Genomic DNA, 19,592 nt, shown 5'->3' with positions numbered 1-19,592 from the left:
ATAGCAATGTCAATGGGAGAGACTTTTATAAAGACTGAGCTGATTTATCCTACTTTTGAGAGGCACAAACCAAACAGCGTGTTCATGTAACAGCACTAGGGCATTTGCTATTTGTATATGCTCCAATTTTGTTATTTCCAACCCATTTCATGAAAAGGCATCAGGATGTAATAATAATAGCCAGTCAATCAATCATTGCTAGTCCAATATATGTGATGACTGTGTCACATCCCATTATTTTAAAGAATGATCAGGATATAAAAACAGCTTTCCTTGTCCTCGCTAGCAGAAATGATATGAACTAGCCAAATATGACGGGCTGTCTGATGATATTAATGTTACCTGTTATTTGATGGAATATCTTGTCTTCAACAGAGGAAATGTTTTGCTTATTTTTAAGAAATCTAACCTCATTGTCTGGTTTGTTTCCTTAATTTTGACAGATTATCAGTCTAAGAAAATACATTAGAAGGGACAGTCCTTTGATAGATAAGAATGCCATATATATCGCTCAGAATAGGGGTAATTCTAGCAATTTCATACTCTTGGGCAGTCAACAGAAAATATTTTTTGATCCTCAAGGCCATGTTAAACTCACAAGAACAATTCCTATGGACCTCAATGATTATTCAGAAATGTGTTGTCGAAGGCTTTCATGGCCAGAATCACTGGGTTGCTGTGAGTTTTCTGGGCTGTATGGCCATGTTCCAGAAGCATTCTCTCCTGATGTTTCACCTAAATCTATGGTAAGCATCCTCAGAGGTTGTAAGGTCTGACCTTAAAATCTCTGAGGATGCCTGCCATAGATGTGGGTAAAATGTCAGGAGAAAATGCTTCTGAACATGACCATACAGCCCTGAAAACTCACAGCAACCCATTATTTAGAAATATTTGTCCATTGCATGAGATTTTGCTATTGAACTTTGAAACATCAAGGCTGCTTCCAATGTCACTTGCTGTCATCTTGTATTTTAAAAGTGGATCTTAACTCAACTTATAAAAATGCATACATTGGCTGGTCTTTCATTCCCCACATCCAAAATGTACATAGGGAAACTGAATATCAGAAGCAGCCCTTCTTTCTATAGAAGCAGACCTAATTTTTGTATGCTTTGGAAAACATCTTATGAGTCAATTACTTCTGACTCTTGTAATTCATGCGAGTTTCTCATGTTAACCTCTAGGGCATGTGGATAGGCTGTTAATGCAATCTTGAGCTGATGTAGTTTGTGAAAGTCATATTTTTCTCTGTAATGAATCCACAAGGCATAAAATAGCTGTTCCGAAGATATATAAAACTTGTGTTTTTTTTTTAACAACAGCCTGGAACAAAGATTTAGGGAAACAAACACTGAGGTAAATTGCTAGTTGTAGTAGAATAGTACTTTCATTCCATCCTGACAATTGAGTGCCAATGCTGTTCCCCTCAAAATTGCACCCTCTCCAAATCCCCTACTATATAACTGGGCTCCAAGAGAGTTGTTTTTTTACTTAACTTTTATTACAATTTCAAAAGAAATAACAGCTTAAATCTAACCAATTGAAATGTTTAATTAGTAGCAATTGATGACATTTACAGTGAGCCTTCCACATTCACTGAAGTAAGAGGTGCAGGACCCCAATGGAAGTGGAAAAATCATGAATCATTTTATATCTTGCTTTTGATATCAGAGAGAACACTCTAGAAATGTCTAGGTTATACAGTATGATTCTGTGAGTCAACCTCTGGTGGAAGTTGTCCATAGAAGATTTCCGAAGAGAACATTGTAATCAAATCTGCAAACGTCGGAGGGGCAAATGTCATCCCACCTGCCTCCAAGGGAGCTCAAGGTGGCCTTCATAGCTCTTCTCCTGAATTTATCTTCACAACAACCCTTTCAGATGAGTCAAGCAGAGAGACAAAGATTAGCTCTAGAACCAAGGCATCGAGATCTCCGGCCCATCCCGTTTGGATATCAGCCAGCATGCCAACTTTGAAACATAGAAATATTTTCTAAGATCTACAGAAATACTCGCAGGAACACCCCAGCAAGCAAGAGTCCTAAAGTGGCAGGTTAAAACCCGGAACCTCAACCCATGGCTGACATTGGATGAGAGATCCTTCCTGGGCACACAGAAGACTGGGCGACTTGGAAGGCAGTGAACAGACTGCGCTCTTGCACCACGAGATGCAGAGCCAACCTTAAGAAATGGGCCACAAAGTGGAGTCCATGACATGCGAGTGTGGAGAAGAGCAAACCACAGACCATCTACCACAATGCAGTCTGAGCCCTGCCACATGCACAATGGAGGACCTTCTTATAGCAACCCCAGAGGCACTCCAAGTGGCCAGCTACTGGTCAAAGGACATTTAGTATATTGCTATTTTTTTAAACTGTGTTTTCAAATACATTACAATTTGTACCCTCGGTTGGCTTCTGACACAAATAAATAAGCTCAAGGTCATTCAATGAGTTTCAGGAATCAGAGTTTCAGAGGCTCAGATCTCCACAATTCTAGTCCACTACGTTATGCTGTCTTTTAGTAGTTTCTTGATCTAGCTCCCAATAACTGCATGATATGAAAAGAAACATCATGCATGTAATCTCCACCTCTTACCTGTGGTTAGGGCAAACCTCAATCCTGACCGACACCAATTATTGACCCAAAACCTTTTCTTTTATTCACTAGGTCAGTGCTTCTTCTTTGTGATTAAGCCCTGATATGTGAAATGTGTGCTCACTGGATGCATAAACAGTTTGATTTGTTTTCCAATGCCCTTTGCCCTGAAGACTAATGGAAATCTGGCATCAAACAGTTTAGAATAGGCACAGAACAAGCATCAAACATGGTCCTCTGCAGACCTATACAATAATATGTAATAAGTATATAAGGAACAGATTGCAGCCGTTTGACTGGGGGCAAGGAGGTCTTATGACAAAAAGTGGTTTTCCAGGAAAATAGCTAAATTACCTTATGAATGTCAATCACCCCACAATATGAATACTAAGAAGATCTAGATGACAATAATCGGATTCATCCTGAGGCTAGAATGATTGTTGTTCAAAAATGACATTGTCTTTGTCAGAGATGATGTTTGGGGACACAGAGCAAACTTTGCTGAAGCCTTCAAATACAAGTTAGTAGAGAGCAACACACTTTCTTCTTATGATGCTAGCTTTCTTAAAGTAATATGTAACATAAACATGGCAGGTTTTGATTGTGCAAAAATTTTCATTTGGAGAAAAGCACTATGGGTAGATAGATTCTAACTGGTTTAATCTTTCCTCCCTTGAAGTGCTGGCATTGAAGGTGCAATGTGGGCACATGCAGAAGTCACTTTGTGCAAACTACCACCTGGTGCAGAACTGGGATGGGTAATAATAGACAAAGCAAATACACTACACATTTCTGCCTACGATTAGGTAGGATAAATGTCAAATTTCTCCAGCAGCACAGATATGATCCTAGCTGGCATTCCTAAATGCAGTTAATATTTTAAGCATTCATTTATGTGGTGTATTTACAAATGTAGTGCTATTGCCACAACTGTAAATACCCAACAGAAGCCATCTTAATCTCAAAGGATTTACACTCTGAATTTACAAAGGTCTGTGGTGTGGATGAGCGGGGTGCTTCTGGATGATGAAAGTAGCCCTTTCCTATGTTCCCATCAAAATATACCTGCGAGGGTGGTAGAATGGAGAAAAGGCTCACCCAGAAAACCTCTAAATATGGAAAGGCCAATGCGGGAGCATGCAACCCTTCAGGTAACCTGGAGACAAACAAAGTTAGAAAGCTCTTTTTCTGGGGATATAGTATTATGGGCTACATTTATTGTGGTTGAAAGAAAGCCATTCATTTCTAGAAAATGTTTATGGTAAGCTTTAGGCAGTATTCTATTAACATTGATTTTCACATTTCTGAGCCTGAGATCCGTCACTATGATGAAGAAAACAAACAAATAAACAAACCTCTACTAAACAAACCTGAGAAGCGTTTACAACACCCACATTATTTACAAAGCTCAATTAACCACCAGTTGTCTCAATTTGTATGTTTGTATACATTAAGATATTAAGTCCATGAGTGACATTAACAGCAACAGCTAAAACATTTGTCTTCCCTCTTCCAAAGAGTAGTAGCTGTAGAAGTCAGAAATTTAAGAAACGATTTCCCCAGATATGGTGAAATAAAGAAGGTCTACTGACCTTTGAATGAAGAGAAGTGAGAAATAGATGTAGCAAGTCATCAGTTCTGGTGCCATCCCAGCAAAATCCATTTCAATTCAGGGATGAACAAAGAGCAGCCCTTAATGTTTTAGTCATGAGGGCCCATTGTCCCTTACTATTGGCAATGCTAGCTAGGGCTGAATCAAGTTGTAGCCCAGCAACATCTGGAGAGCTGTACTTTCTACATCCTGTCCCAGGTGATGACAATCAAGCACTCAAACAAGCCAGGAATGTACTGCCTGATCATAAATCTCAAGAATGGAGGCCATAAAGGAGAAGGAGCCAAGAAAATGAGAACTCGGCTCATTAAGCTAGCCAATTTCTGGAGGAGACAGTCAACAATTTTCATCCACAGATCAACTCCTTATACCTGCATGCTAGAAGAGTGATGTAATGTTTTGGCCAAATTTTTTCAATAGTGAAGTGGGAAGGGCAGTTTTAGTGGAATGATGTTGAATAGCCATACTGATGTACAATTTGGGCTGCATTCATGCCAAAAAACTTCCATTAAAAAACAAACAAAAAAACATTTGGAGTTTTTAGGGGCTTCCAGGTAGGATTTGGGAGCTCCAAAAATGGCCTAACCAGAACATGCCTACACTTACTCATCCTCAGCCATTAAGGGATTTAATTATCAAGACAGTTTGAATTTGGGGCCTTGAAATAATCTGGAAGTCAATTGTGTTACCACATGCAATATAAGATGCATTATGACTAAGCTGCCTTATGGTTCTGAATTGTGGAATAACTGCATTGTTTGAAGCTTCCTACTTATCTTCAAGGGCAGCCTCACAAAGGATCCAAGATGACTCGAACAAATAGTACTCTGATTTATCCATTGAATGTGAATATCTATTCGAATTGAATTACAATAGGGCTAGGTCATCATCCAATTGAGCTCATCACTACTGTTATTTTCCTTATTAATCATTTCCTATTTTATATTTTCAGTTTTGATAATAAGTTTATGTTCTCATTTTTCAGAAACATCAGGGTTTCAAAAAATGGCCAGCACATTCTCACGTCTCCTGGCAGGTCGAAAAACCGCTGTTCTCTTTGCAACCGTTAGCACTGGAGCCTTGACAACTGGATACCTGTTGAATCAACATAATGTGAAAGCTGGATCTTCTGGAAGAAACAGATTATTTCCTCCAAGGTAAATACTTTGATTCTAATTATGAATAAATGCTGGGATATGTTGCTTCAAAAAACGTAACATCTCTACTGAACAATTTTTGGGAAAAGGTAGCATATTGAGAAAGTAAAGCATGCAGGGGAGAATTGCCAGTCAGCATGTAAGGGAAGAAGTCATATGGCCTTACTTGGCTGGCGGTTTCCATGAGCATAGACCTAAAATATGGCCTTTCCAAGATTTGGGACTAAATTAAAGAAAGTAGAAGGGAGGAAATCAGAACACAACCCACATAGCTGAAGTTGGCGAAAAGTCTTGTGGAAAGCCAAAGAAGATTATGCTACAAAATGTAAGCAAGGAAAAGCACTCGGCAGTGAGTCAGAGGATGAACTAAGGTGAATAGGGCAGAAAATGAGAAAGTTGAAATTTAGAGAAGCATAAGCAGATACTCCTCATGATAAGTAAATCATCGTTTTTAAAGACACAGACTCTTCAATAGAAAGGTAGGAAAATTTCTAACTGGTATTCTTAATTAAGGAACCAACTTGGCATAGTGGTCTGAGTGTTTAGGTCTATGACTCTAGAGAATAGGATTCAAATTCATATTTGGCCATGAAAACATGTTGGGTGACCTAGGGCAAGTCACACACTCTTAGGAGATCATCACATTAGGAAATACTCAGTTTCTGAGACTGATTGAGGATGATTTCCAACGGGTCCCATCACATGATGTTTACCCTATCCCATCAGTAATCCATCAAAATTTGTCTGCAAAACTTCACAAAAACAGAATATTTTTAATGATATTCTAACTGTAGTATGTGAAATACTATGGAGTTTTCAGTTGCTGAAGTGCTGTTTTTGCATGTGATTGGGAAATCAATATGCATCCCATCAGCAACTGTACGACTTGTCATCAGGGAGCGTGTTTAGTGGGCGGAATATTTTGAACTCAAAATTTTCATGATGGAAGCAGCCGCTATTTCTGTTTGGGATGTCAAAGAGTAAGGAAATCTGGAATTTCTACTTTACTTAATTGTATATATTTTTAAAAAATGTAACCAGAATCTGCTCAATTTCTTCCTCTGTATCTGTGTTGAAGGAACAGACTTTTATTTTTAACTATTGCACCTCCTCCTCAGAAAAAGCAACATTGTCAGAAGCTGTTGTAGCCTCTGCATTGCCTCGAGTTCAGCTTCATAAAACTGAAGTAGTCACCACAGCAGCAGCAATAATAGATGCAGCAAAGGAGCCATATCTAATGAATCAATAATCTATCGATTAAAATTCCAATAAGATTAGATTCCTCAGAACTCTGTACTATAGATCTCTGTATTTTGCACCCAAAGGTAATGATAAGATGAATGCATTTACTATGCAGACATGAATACACTTTCAAATTTCGTGAGAGCAGTAATTCGAGACTTCGAGGCTACATCACTGTGCAGATTTAGAACATTTATTAAAGGTCATAGAGTGACATAGGGGGTTTTCTGAATGGATTGGGAAGAGCCAGCTTTTCATGGTGTGATGGGACAAAGCACAGCATTTTTCGAAGGTAAGAATCATAGTATTCGGGTGTGATGGGGTCAGTACCCATCCCATCTGCATTCAGTCAGAAAAAATGGCAGGATGCATAATGATATCCTAATTGTATCCTAATTAGCCTTAGAAAACTCAATGACAAGTTCTCCTTAGGACAGCGGTTCTCAACCTGTGGGTCCCCAGATATTTTGGCCTTCAACTCTCAGACATCCTAACAGCTGGTAAACTAGCTGGGATTTCTGAGAGTTGTAGGCCAAAACACCTGGGGACCTTAAGATCACCTTAAGTCAGAAATGACTTGAAGATATACAACAATTCTTAGTTAAATGTATATCCTCCAAGACGTTCACAGCATCTCCCCGCTAGCATTTAGATTACAAGTGGTTCTCAACCTGGGGTCCCCAGAAGTTTTTAACCTACAACTCCCAGAAATCCCAGCCAGTTTACCAGCTGTTATGATTTCTGGGAGCTGAAGGCCAAACACATCTGGGGACCCCAGGTTGAGAACCACTGGATTAGACTGAGAGTGAATGACTGGCCTGCATTTACCCAACGTGTTTTATTGGCTCATTGGCATCTTGAACAAAGTTCTCTGAGTACTGCACCACACTCGCATTCTTTGGTAGTATTGATTTTGAATAATGAAAGTATCAATATTTTAGTGTAAAAGGTCCATCTTTGCAAATTGTGTGAACAGGTATTGTTTCAGCAGTTCTGCTTTGGTTGTGTTGATTTCTACCAGCTGTGTATTCAGCTCATTAACTTTACTTGCACATTGGATTTGGCAGAAACCGGCACAAATATCAATTCTTCCTTCCATCTCCACTTCAACTGTCTCAGTGGTTTCAGCCGAAGCCAGCATCCCCCCTGGAAGCACTGTATGTTTGCTTCCATGTAAATTTCAACTGCATGCCTGAGTCAACAACCAATTATGCTTCCCAGTCTCCTGCTGTTTTTCTTAACATCATCCAGTTCACTGTAAAATATTTACACTCTCTCGTTTCCCCCCTTTTCCACAAAGGCACAGAGGCATGAAGACAAGAACAATACTGATTTCCTCCACCTTCCTCTGCATATATTTATGAACTTTAAAACACAGCAAGCGTTACTTATTAATATGAATGTCTTTAATTTCTTTTTATCCAGTGCAGACTATCCTGATCTTCGTAAACACAACAACTGCATGGCTGAGTGCCTCACTCCGGCAATCTATGCCAAACTGAGGGACAAAATGACTCCCAATGGTTATACCTTGGATCAGTGTATCCAAACAGGCGTTGACAATCCTGGCCACCCTTTCATTAAAACTGTGGGCATGGTCGCCGGGGATGAGGAATCTTACGAGGTAAAAACAAACATTCATATGGTGTGTCTATGTCACTGGCTTGTACATTTAATTCATGAAGCATATAACTGATTCCTCATTTGCCATTAACTGTAGAGTTTAAGGGGAATAGGACACTAGAGTGTGCACAAAACAAAAGCCATATGAATATTTTTCTTCTTTGTTGGATTTTGGAATCTTTCCCCCCCTTAATAGGAAGCTCAGTGAGGCTAAAGCACCATCAAAGAAGCTCTGTATATAGTGATATAAAATGAGGGCATAGAAGACAATATTTTATTTGTCTCCTACAGCTGCTTGCTCTTTCACTGTTAAATTTAGTCTGAGGTTTTTATTTTAAAGTAGAACTTTAAAAAACCTAGATTTCCAAATATCAGTATACATCTCTACTATATAATTAATGCAGTTTGACTCACTTTAGCTGCCATGGCTCAGTGCTAGGGAATCTTGGGATTTTTAGCTTTGTGAGGCTCTGGCAGAGAAGGCATGTATAAAAAAGTATTTTCAGAGAATAGGCATGAGAAAACCTGGGTGGAAAAATACTTTTCAAAATATTTAAAAATATTTATAGGTTTTTCTGGGACTGTGTTTTCTGAAAACTAATATAGCCACTTTTTCAATATGCAATAATAATAATAATAATAATAATAATAATAATAATAATAATAATAATGTTTATATTTATTATGTTTATTTGTACCCCACTTTTTCCTCTCCACAAAAAAGACTTAAAGCGGTAATGGGATCTGGCACCACCTAGAGATTAACTGAGAGAATGAAGTTGGTAACAGACTAAGGGTGTATCTATACTGCAGAATTAACGCAGTCTGACACCACTTTAACTCCCATGGCTCAATGCTATGGAATCCTGAGATTTTGAGTTTGGTGAGACACTAGCATGAAACTACAATTCCCATGTTCCATACTATTGAGCCATGGAGATAAAACTGCCAACCTGCATTAAGTCTACTTTTTCAGATGCATCTATCAAAACGTATGTTACCAACTCCATTCTCTGTTAGTCTCCAAGATTCCCTCTTCAGACTAACACAACAATGTTTTTAAATTCTACCCAAATAGCTTCTTGTTTTATTTATTAGGTACATTAAAATTGCAATTCACAGCTCAGATAGAAAATATTAAAACAAATGGGGGAAACAAAGACACATAGCCTATAGGAATTTTGTCAAACTGTAGAAGAATGCATTGAAATCTAATGTAAAGCAGTGCCCAGTTTTTCTCTTCCAACAGGTAGAAATATATAATTATTGTAGGTTTTTCAAAATGAATTAATAAGCTTCCTAGAGACTGGAATAAGGGTAGCAGCCAGAGGGGAAGCAATATTTCTGGTTCTAATTAAGAAGAAGCTGCCATAACCCCTTTAACCCTTGCTGAAACTGTTTTACTCTCCTAATGAAACCTAAGATATTAGCTTCAGAGGCTGGTGGTCACATTGTACAGTCTCCTGTGATACTACATAGGCTCTAATTCTAATTTCTGTACATTGTGCCTACTAAATTGCCCCGAGTTTTGACATTTTTAGGATATCTTGCCAATAGTCCTATGAATAGCAAGTAAAAATTTTCACCCCCTTTTAAGCTCTGTAGCTGTGCTGCACCAAATGTAATATTGCATCATTCCCAAGCAATTTTTGTGGTACTGAGGGAACTCCTTGATGTTTTGGGGCAATGAAGCCCCCATCTGAAAAAACACAACTTTAAAGCAACCCAAAGCTATCTAAAGAGTTTATTTTTTTTCAGCTTAAAACTTGAGAAGCAGTTGCATAGAATCAAAGAGACCCCAAGGGCGATCCATCCCAACCTTCTGTCATGCAGGAACACTCAATCAAAGCACTCCAGACAGATGGCCATCCAGCCTCTGTTTAAAAGCCTCCAGAGAAGGAGACTGCGTCACACTCCCAGGCAGCATATCCCACTGTTGAACACCTCTTAACTATCAACTGTTGAACACCTCTTAACTATCAGGAAGTTCTTCCTAACATTTAAGTGCAATATCTTTTTCCTGCAATTGGGATCCATTGCTCCTTGCCCTAACCTCTAGAGCAGGAAAAAACAAGCCTGTCCCTTCCTCAATGTGACATCCTTTTAAATGTTTAAACATCACTATCATATCCCTTCTCAGAAGTGAAAGTGACCAATCACGTTAATGTAAGTAATGGGAACATTCCAATATTTATCTGTCCATTTAAGAGGGACAAGAAAATCACAGGGAAGAAGCAAACTGATAGTGAGATACAGATGGTGTCGTCAGATAGCTATCTTCACCAAAGGTGCCCAATTTATTCATTGATCTAGGTCCCTTTGAATTCTGTTCCTCTTTTCTACCATATTAGCTACAGTTTTGTGTCATTTGCAAAGTTTTTGCTCCATCATCTAAGTCATTGAGAAAAATGCTGAGGAGTAATGGCCCTTTCATTAGGCCAGTGGTTCTCAACTTGTGGGGTCCCCAAGTGTTTTGGCCTACAACTCTCAGAAATCCCAGCGAGTTTACCAGCTGCTATGATTTCTGGGAGCTGAAGGCCAAAATAACTGGGGAAACACAGGTTGAGAACCATTGCATTAGGCCTACGACTCCAATGTGTTATCGAAGGCTTTCATGGTTGGAATCACTGGGTTGTTGTGAGTTTTCTGGGCTGTATGGCCATGTTCCAGAAGCATTCTCTCCTGACGTTTCGCCCACATCTATGGCAGGCATCCTCAGAGGTTGTGAGCACAGTTCTCCAACCAATTATGGCTCCATCTGGCAGTATTCCCATCTAGTCCACATTTAATCAATGTGTTAATCAAAATATTGTAGGGGACCTTATCAAATGCTTTGCTGCATTGGCTAAGAAAAAATGTATAGCTTTCTTTTTAAAAAGACAGAGCATTTTTGAGATACAAGAGAGTCATCTAAAACAGGGCAGATTTAAAATATAAAAGGAGAAATATTAACGATTCTGCAAAGGAAAAAAACGAAAAGAGCAAAGACTTTGTCAGGTATTCACTAGCATTTAAACTGTCACTGTCAGATATGCTAGCTAATTAGTGTAATTGGTGCATAGGTTAATGATGGGAACTATAATTTTCGAGAAAACTGAAAGAGATTGCCCTACTGAAGTGCTAATGCTCTGGAAGTCCTTTGTTAATTCTTCTTTGGCTCTAGAGTTCAGTATTAGCATTGTATATTTACATTAATTTAAATGCAATGTGTGACACACTGATAAACGGCTTGTTTCAACTTGCCAAATATCCAAAAAGAAATGATAAGACTGGAAAGAAATGTATTTATCATTACATTGCCATTACAAAATTCTGTATTCCAAGGGATTACTAAATCAATGTTTCAAATAGTGGATCAGAGGGAAATATTAAAATGTCCTGTTTTCTTACAGAGTTGTTAACAATCTTCTTCAACAAGAAAGGGGGGGGATACTAATGTATCTGAATGGTGCTTGTATTCTTTGTCAAATGTATAATTTACCTTTTTAAAAAGTCAGAATGACTAACAATTAAGATAAATGTAATTTTACATAATAGCATGAAGATGGTTCATATAGATATCTTTGGACCAGAGAGTGAGAGATTAATTTTTATGTGTGGAGGCAAGGTGTTTAGTTAATTTTTGGAGAAATTTTGTGTAATTAATGTGAAAAGTCTGTGGTAGATTGGTGTTCTTTCTGGTTTGTTGTATTTTTCTATACTACCATATATACTCGAGTATAAGCCGACCCGAATAGAATCTGAGAAATCTAATTTTATCCAAAAAAAAAACCACCCTGAAAATTTATTGACTTGCGTATAAGATGGGGTGGGAAATGCAGCAGCTACTGGTAAATTTCAAAAATAAAAATAAAATCTGATACCAATAAAATTACATTTTAATTAATGCATCAGTTGGTTAACTGATTTTGAGTATTTACATCTGTAATTTAAGATAATAATAAGACTTTAATGCGATAAGACTGTCCAACTCTGATTATCTATATACTCGAGTATAAGACGACCCGAATATAAGCCAACCAGGACCCTCACTAGAGTATAAGCCAAAAAGGGCTGAGAAACGTGGCTTATACTCAAATATATACAGTATACAGTAGTTGAAAATAAGTAACAGAAGTAATTATTATAAAACGGCAGTTACTAATAGAACAATGAAGTTAATATGTGATAAATACCATGTCTTTTCAAACATGCAACTTAAAACTTGTTGAGTCAGATTGTTGAGGATTTCTGTTGAGGCAATTCCATAAGAGGAACTAGAGCTCAGAAAGTTGCTTCTGAAAAACAATCTGTTACCATTGTAGTTTCAAGCCAAGGTAGTCAGTCACTATTGTAGCTACTTTTTACCTTTGAAAGTAGTTCCTTCCAAGTTCTGTGCAAATTCAAACTGTAAAAATGATAATCAATATTTACCATTGATTCTATAGGTATTTGCAGCGATTTTTGATCCTGTTATCAAAGTGAGACATAATGGCTATGATCCAAAAGTAATGAAGCACCACACTGACCTGGATTCTTCCAAGGTAGGACTAAAGAGGAAAATGTCCATCTGCAGATAAAATGGTAATAATAATAAGGCTAATTCAGTGAGCAAATATTGTCCTCAAAATATTCCTTATGACCCACTGAAGAACAGGACTATATTAAATGAACCGAGAGCCAAAACAAGTTAATTAAGATCTCCTGGTTTTTAATTTTTGTGCATTATTGAAATAACAGTGGGAGAATCTTGTTTTTAACAGGAATGAAGGCTATCATTTCATTTGCCTGAACACAGATGTAGTGCTTTTCTTGATCTCGAACTCAAGGGTGTGAAAGGGGTCCCAACTTTATGGGGGAATGTAATTTGTGTGTAGCCAGAAACATTACAAATCTCCCTTCTGACCTTACTACTCACTGTAGGGGACAGGACCAGTTCATGTAGCCCAGTGGTTCCCAACCTGTGGTCCAGGGACCATTCGTGGTCCACAAGAACTAAAATATGGTCTGCGACCTCACCATCACTACACCACTGCAACAAGAGCAACTGGACTTGCAAAACCCTCTTTATAGTGCTGAGGCAACGGGGATGTCGGGAGGGGAGACGGTGACTACCCATGAAAGGAGAGACAACAAGCCTCCTGTGCTGCTTCTCCTCCTCCTCCCTGCCCCTGAGCAGAGCCATTCCATGTGGTGCCTGTTTCTGGGGTTATTTGGAGTGCTGATTCAGAAAATTGTATTGGATAGACCATATCAGCTCTAGATTATTAAATATGGTTTTCTGTCAGTGAGTAGATGGTGACTACTGGATGGCATATGTTCTGTATCAGAAACTAGAGCTGATGTGGTCTATCCAATGCAATTTTCTGAATCAGCATCCCAAATAACCAAACCAAATTTAAAGTTGACCAAAAATTGATTCATAACCCTTTTGGAACTTTATTTATTTATTTATTTATTTATTTATTTACAGCATTTATATTCCGCCCTTCTCACCCCGAAGGGGACTCAGGGCGGATCACATTACACATATAGGCAAACATTCAATGCCTTTTAACATAGAACAAAGACAAGACAAACATAGGCTCCAAGCGGGCCTCGAACTCATGACCTCCTGGTCAGAGTGATTCATTGCAGCTGGTTTCAGCTGGCTTGCTCTCCAGCCTGCGCCACAGCTCGGGCTGTTGATATGTGGTCCCTGTGGGAACCACTAATGTAGCCCATCCCTTGATCCTCTGAAGATGTCCATAGAGAGCCACAGGACTGCTCACGGCTACCAGCCATACTAGGAGATAGAGGGCCAGGCATCTGATTTTCATAACAATGAAAGGGCAGAAAATGTTAATTGTTTAAAAGGCATTGTTATTGTACTTCTATTTGGAAGAAGCGGCAATGAGATTTTCTGCCTCATATGCTAAAATAACACCTACAGCCATTACTATGGATATCCTCCAGTGCCAAAAATAAAATTGATGCATATTCTGGGGGAAGTGGATCATTTGTGATCCTGCCTCAGGCAATAAAATTTCTTGTGCCACACCTGGAATTAATGAATGAATGAATGAACATTATATCCCAACTTTTTCCTAGCATAGAAATAGTCTTTAACATAATACATGTTCTCTGAATTCAATTGTGGAGTTTGTTTCCAAAAGTTACTATATCCATCTGAATTAATTTATAAGAATTGAATAAACATGCTGAGGATATGCATTTTTTTTGCTATAAAATGAAATTTGCCAAGCCCCATACTGAAATTATTTGATACATTTTGATAGGATAATATTCTACTCCTAGCCAGCAATGTGTTGCTGTCTATAACTCATTTTTCTTTTCTTTTATAATACTTATTGGAAACAAACTCCACATTTTGTCATTACCTTTTTATGTATTCAGATTACCCAAGGACAATTCGATGAGAAGTACGTTTTATCGTCCCGTGTCCGCACTGGCCGTAGCATCCGGGGGCTGAGCCTGCCTCCTGCCTGTTCCAGGGCAGAGAGGAGGGAAGTCGAAAATGTTGTTGTTACTGCTTTGGCAGGACTGAAAGGAGACCTGGCTGGGAAGTATTACAGTTTGACCAGTATGTCTGACAAGGAGCAGCAACAGCTTATTGATGTAAGTACAATGTCTGGAATCTATACACAGATATAATCAAGCTATTGTTTGAATTAGATTTGAATCCTAAATAGCTAGATATTGGCTGTAACAGTTCATGAGATCAAAATGTCCCATAGTGTTAACTTCCACTGTTGTCGTGTGCCTTCAGGTAATTTCTGATATATAGTGATCCTAAGGTGAAACTTTCACAGAATTTTCTTGGCAAGCTATGTTTAGAAAGGGATTGCCTTGCTTCATCTGAAGCTAAGACTTGCTGAGCTTTCTTCAGTGGGTTTCCATGCCATGGCTGAGTGTGGATTTGAACCCTTGTCCTAGTCCAAAACCTAAACCATTACACCATGCTACAGTTTTGTTTGGCCAGTTTGTTTTAGAGCCAACCTTTGTATTCTTCTGCCTCAACACACCCATTCTGCATTATGTCCTTATGTAACTGGTAATCTGGAAAATGAAGGAAAGTGAAAAAGATGTTCATCTAAACCAGTGGTTTCCAACCTGTCGTCTGTGGACCACCAGTGGTCCCCAAGAACTAAAATATGGTCTGCAGCCTCATTGTTACTACACCGTTACAACAAGAGCGACTGGTCTTGTGAAACCCTCCTAGAGTGCCGAGGCAACGGGGATGTCAGGGAGAGGCTGACTACCCACAAAAAGCATGACAACAAGCCTCCTGACTGCTGCTTCTCCCCCCCTCCCCCCGAGCGGAGTCATTCTATATAGCACCTGGAAGCAGGGGCGCCTAGGTGCCTTCGTTTTTAGGCCTGTTCTTGGGGTTATTTGGGGTGCTGATTCAGAAAATTGAATTAGATAGACCACATCAGCTCTAGATGATTAAACATGGTTTTCTGTTGGCAAGCAGATGGCAACTACTGCATGGCATATGTTCTGTATCAGAAACTAGAGCTGATGTGATCGATCCACTGCAGTTTTCTGAATCAGCACCCCAAATAACAAAATCAAATTTAAAGTTGACCAAAAACTGATAAAGTAATCCTTTTGGTACTAATGTTGGAAAGTGGTCCCTGGTCAAAGTGGTCCCTGGTCAAAAAAAGTTTGGGAACCACTGACCTAAACCATAGCAAACTGTGCATGATCAAGGTTTCTCAACAAGGCTAGGAAATAAAAAGAAATGAACATTATTACTTAAAGGTCAGAAATTAAAGGAAGTATAACAGTTCTCTTATTTATTTATTTATTTATTTATTTATTTATTTATTTATTTATTTATTTGAAGTATTTTTGCATCACCTCAAAACCCACAAGGACTTCTGAGGCAACAAATAAAAACCCATTTAAACAATATGAAGATAAAAACATTTTAAAAATACATTAAAATACCATTTGCTATGCTTTGTCAAAACGATTGGTCAATTCAAACCCCAAAATCCAAAAATATAGATGGGGAAAAGCCTCTGTAATCACTCCTAGACCACAGGGTCATTATCGGGGATGGGTGTTTTTGTATTTTTTATTTGTATATTTATTTATTGATGGTAAGAATAAAGGTGTGTGGGAATGAGTCCAATTAAAAAACTTCAGTTTCATCTGGGTCTTAACCTACTGAACAGAAATAGAACTGAGAATGAAGGACAGGACTAATCAATAATAATGAAAAGGTCAGGCTAAATGGCTTTTCCATTTTTACCGTAAGATTTTAATAAGCTTCTTGACTGAAAATTCATATGTCCAGGTTCTTAATATTGAGAATCCTGTTGGAATATAAATTGGTGCACTAATATAAACATTCATTTCCCACCTTTTGATTCTCCATATTGATTCTCCCTAATTGTTTAAAAACGGTATGCAACAAAATGGTTATTGTTACGAATGGTTACTGCTGTTAGAATCTTTATCATTACATGCAAATAAATATCTATAATGGTACCTGGATATGCTGCCCAGTAGTGGAGAAAAATCCAGAGTAATCTTTATACGTTGGTTGGTTGTGGTTGTGCCGGTGGAATCTTCTTTACAATGATAAACAGGAGATTGTTTCTCTTATTTCCTTCTGCTCTGCCTATCTGCTGGTGTGCAGGACCACTTCCTGTTTGATAAGCCAGTGTCCCCTTTGCTAACGTGTGCCGGGATGGCCCGAGACTGGCCAGATGCCCGAGGAATTTGGTATGGAATGAGAACTGTGTGTCTGTTTAATCTGTGAACAAACAATCTGTATTAATTCTTTCTTTAACAGAGCAGCTGTTTGTCCTAACTCTGATTGCATGCTTTGCCTGCATTCTAGCAATGGCTCTCTCTTCCTTTTTTTATTTTGCTCAATTAACTACTGATATTTTTTCAAACTGACAAAATAAGGCAATGAACAAGTATGGTATTTAGGAAATGGGTTTATTTCATTAACTCACACCCCCCCCTCGCCCCAATTTTAATGTAAAGGAATGATGTTGACTAAAGTGAATTGGCTTATTGCAGGCATGAATTTAGTATTGTTTTAGTCTTGTGGTGTGTCATTGCCTGGGTGCTATGTGAACATATTCTCTGTTTATTCTGTTGTTGTCAAAGAAATCTTACTTTCTACATTAAAGGTAGAGTATGACTCCCATATCAAGGTGGATTATGTTTCTGGACTTCACATGGATACACAAAAATGCAGATAACAATGACCCTTATTGAAATGAAGGACTTCTTGTCCATGAATACCAGAAAGTAGAGGACCTAGAAAATTTTGGAAAATGGGAAATCTCCATAGCCTTTTAGAGATTTTATGATCTTTGGAAAGGCATGACCTTATTAGAAGTCGTAACCTTTTGAAAAATGATGCCATAACCTTTTGGGAAAATGGTATTCATGCAAGGCAATTAGGTTTCTCAGCTGCTAAACTGATGTACCTTATGTCTTTGAACTCTTAGGGACAAAGATATGCCAGTGCACAAAAACATACATATATATAGCAGAGTTTCAGGAGTGTTATTTTAAGTTGCCTCAAAACACCTACTCTCTCTTAAAATATATTTGCCTTTAAATCATGCACTCAAGAGACAAAAATAAGCAGAGTTCTTTAAAAGTAACATAGTTGTTTACTCACAAACTTCATGTATTCAGCATACAGGTACTTTGCATATCAATCCAGTTACAGATAGGATTTGAAGTACAGTGTTCCCTCACTACTTTGCGGTTCACTTTTTGCAGATTCGCTGTTTCACGGTTTTTCAATAAACTCTAAAAGACTATTATAAATCATAAAAAATCACAATTTACAGCCTAAGGAAGGGAGGAAGGTGAAGCCAAAGGGAGAGAAAAGGAGCCCAAGTGGCAACGGGAGGAGAAGGAGGCAATTTATCAACACACAATTGGTTGATAAAGTCTTAAAATAGTGTATAACTACTAAAACAATGTATAAATATTAAAATAAATATAGTGTCCCTACTTTGCGGATTTTCACTTATTGCGGGTGGTCATGGAACCTAACCCCAGTGATAAGTGAACACTGTAGTTTCTCTGTATTGGTAGAGTAACACAGGCCATAATTCTTACAATTAACAAAGTTTAAAGCATCCTTCTCTTCTGAGAGTCTAATAGAGTCTCTGTCTAGTCTGAAAGTGCAATGGAGTCTCTAAACATACTGTTCCTACTGAAGTCTCTAAGCATACAGCTCCTGCATTAAAGTCTCTAAGCATACTTCTTCTAAAATGGAGTCTGAGTCCTGAACAAGCCCAGACCTGATCACATGGTCTACAGCTCCTCCCGCAACAAAGAGTTAAAGAAAAACTGCAAACCAATACACACATATACAATACAGTAAGCAACCTGAATTATATACCCAACAATAGCTAGTGGAGCCTTGAAGAAGGTTGCTATTTCCAACAGGAAATGCCTATTTTGTCAGACATAGGTGAATGAAATTGCAGATACCGGTTCCCGGAATATTGGGGTTGCACAGCATTTAAAAATTTCTGATCATGTTTGTTCTTGTATGCAATGAAAGACTATAATATTTTCTTTTTTTCCATGTGTGTTACTGGTGTACAATTATTTCATTTAGGATCCAGTGTCAATTGCTTCAAAATCTCATGATGTGAAGCAGAATACAAATACAGTAGAGTCTCACTTATCCAACGTTCGCTTATCCAACGTTCTGGATTATCCAACGCATTTTTGTAGTCAATGTTTTCAATATATCATGATATTTTGGTGCGAAATTCGTAAATACAGTAATTACTATGTAGCATTACTGCATATTGAACTACTTTTTCTGCCAAATTTGTTGTATAACATGATGTTTTGGTGCTTAATTTGTAAAATCATAACCTAATTTGATGTTTAATAGGCTTCTCCTTAATCTCTCCTTATTATCCAACATACTCACTTATCCAACGTTCTGCCGGCCCATTTATGTTGGATAAGTGAGACTCGACTGTACTATGAATTAAATAAAACATATCCTATAATCCCTAGGAGCCATAGAGTTTTTCAGATTACTTATGGGGAGATTTGACCTTGGATGTCATCTCTTGTTGGCCCCAATTTCAACATAAAAAGATGACAACTGTCCTGTCTGCATGTAGCCTGTGGGGTCTTTATGTAACTCTAGGATCACCTTACTTTCTCATATAAATTTGGAGGGAAGTACTTCTGCACTCATGTGCAATGCTTACAGGTAAAACAAGAGACACATCTCAACGTATTAAAAGGTTGGTCTTTTTATTAGCTAAAAAGGGGATATATTGGCTAAAAAACTGTTCTTGTGCACCTTAAGTCATGACTCTTGCCTTCTTTGGTGGATTTCATTGGATGATCAACACTTTTTG

At 38.2% G+C, this 19,592-nt stretch overlaps 1 protein-coding gene across 1 annotated transcript in view; it reads left to right on the top strand.

The window, feature by feature from the left end:
- Positions 1–19,592, top strand: part of ckmt2 (creatine kinase, mitochondrial 2) — a 36,849-nt gene that overhangs the window by 8,776 nt on the left and 8,481 nt on the right. Inside the window, exons 2-6 of the mRNA XM_003216273.3 lie at positions 5,196–5,367; positions 8,035–8,233; positions 12,660–12,755; positions 14,608–14,829; positions 16,865–16,950. Of these exons, the coding sequence (XP_003216321.2) occupies positions 5,216–5,367; positions 8,035–8,233; positions 12,660–12,755; positions 14,608–14,829; positions 16,865–16,950 (755 nt within the window). The 5' untranslated portion in view covers positions 5,196–5,215. The remainder of the gene's footprint in view (positions 1–5,195; positions 5,368–8,034; positions 8,234–12,659; positions 12,756–14,607; positions 14,830–16,864; positions 16,951–19,592) is intronic.

The sequence above is a fragment of the Anolis carolinensis genome, chromosome 2 (genome assembly GCF_035594765.1).
Source record: "Anolis carolinensis isolate JA03-04 chromosome 2, rAnoCar3.1.pri, whole genome shotgun sequence".
Lineage (NCBI taxonomy): Eukaryota > Metazoa > Chordata > Lepidosauria > Squamata > Dactyloidae > Anolis > Anolis carolinensis.
This window is presented reverse-complemented; position numbering and strand designations above follow the sequence as displayed.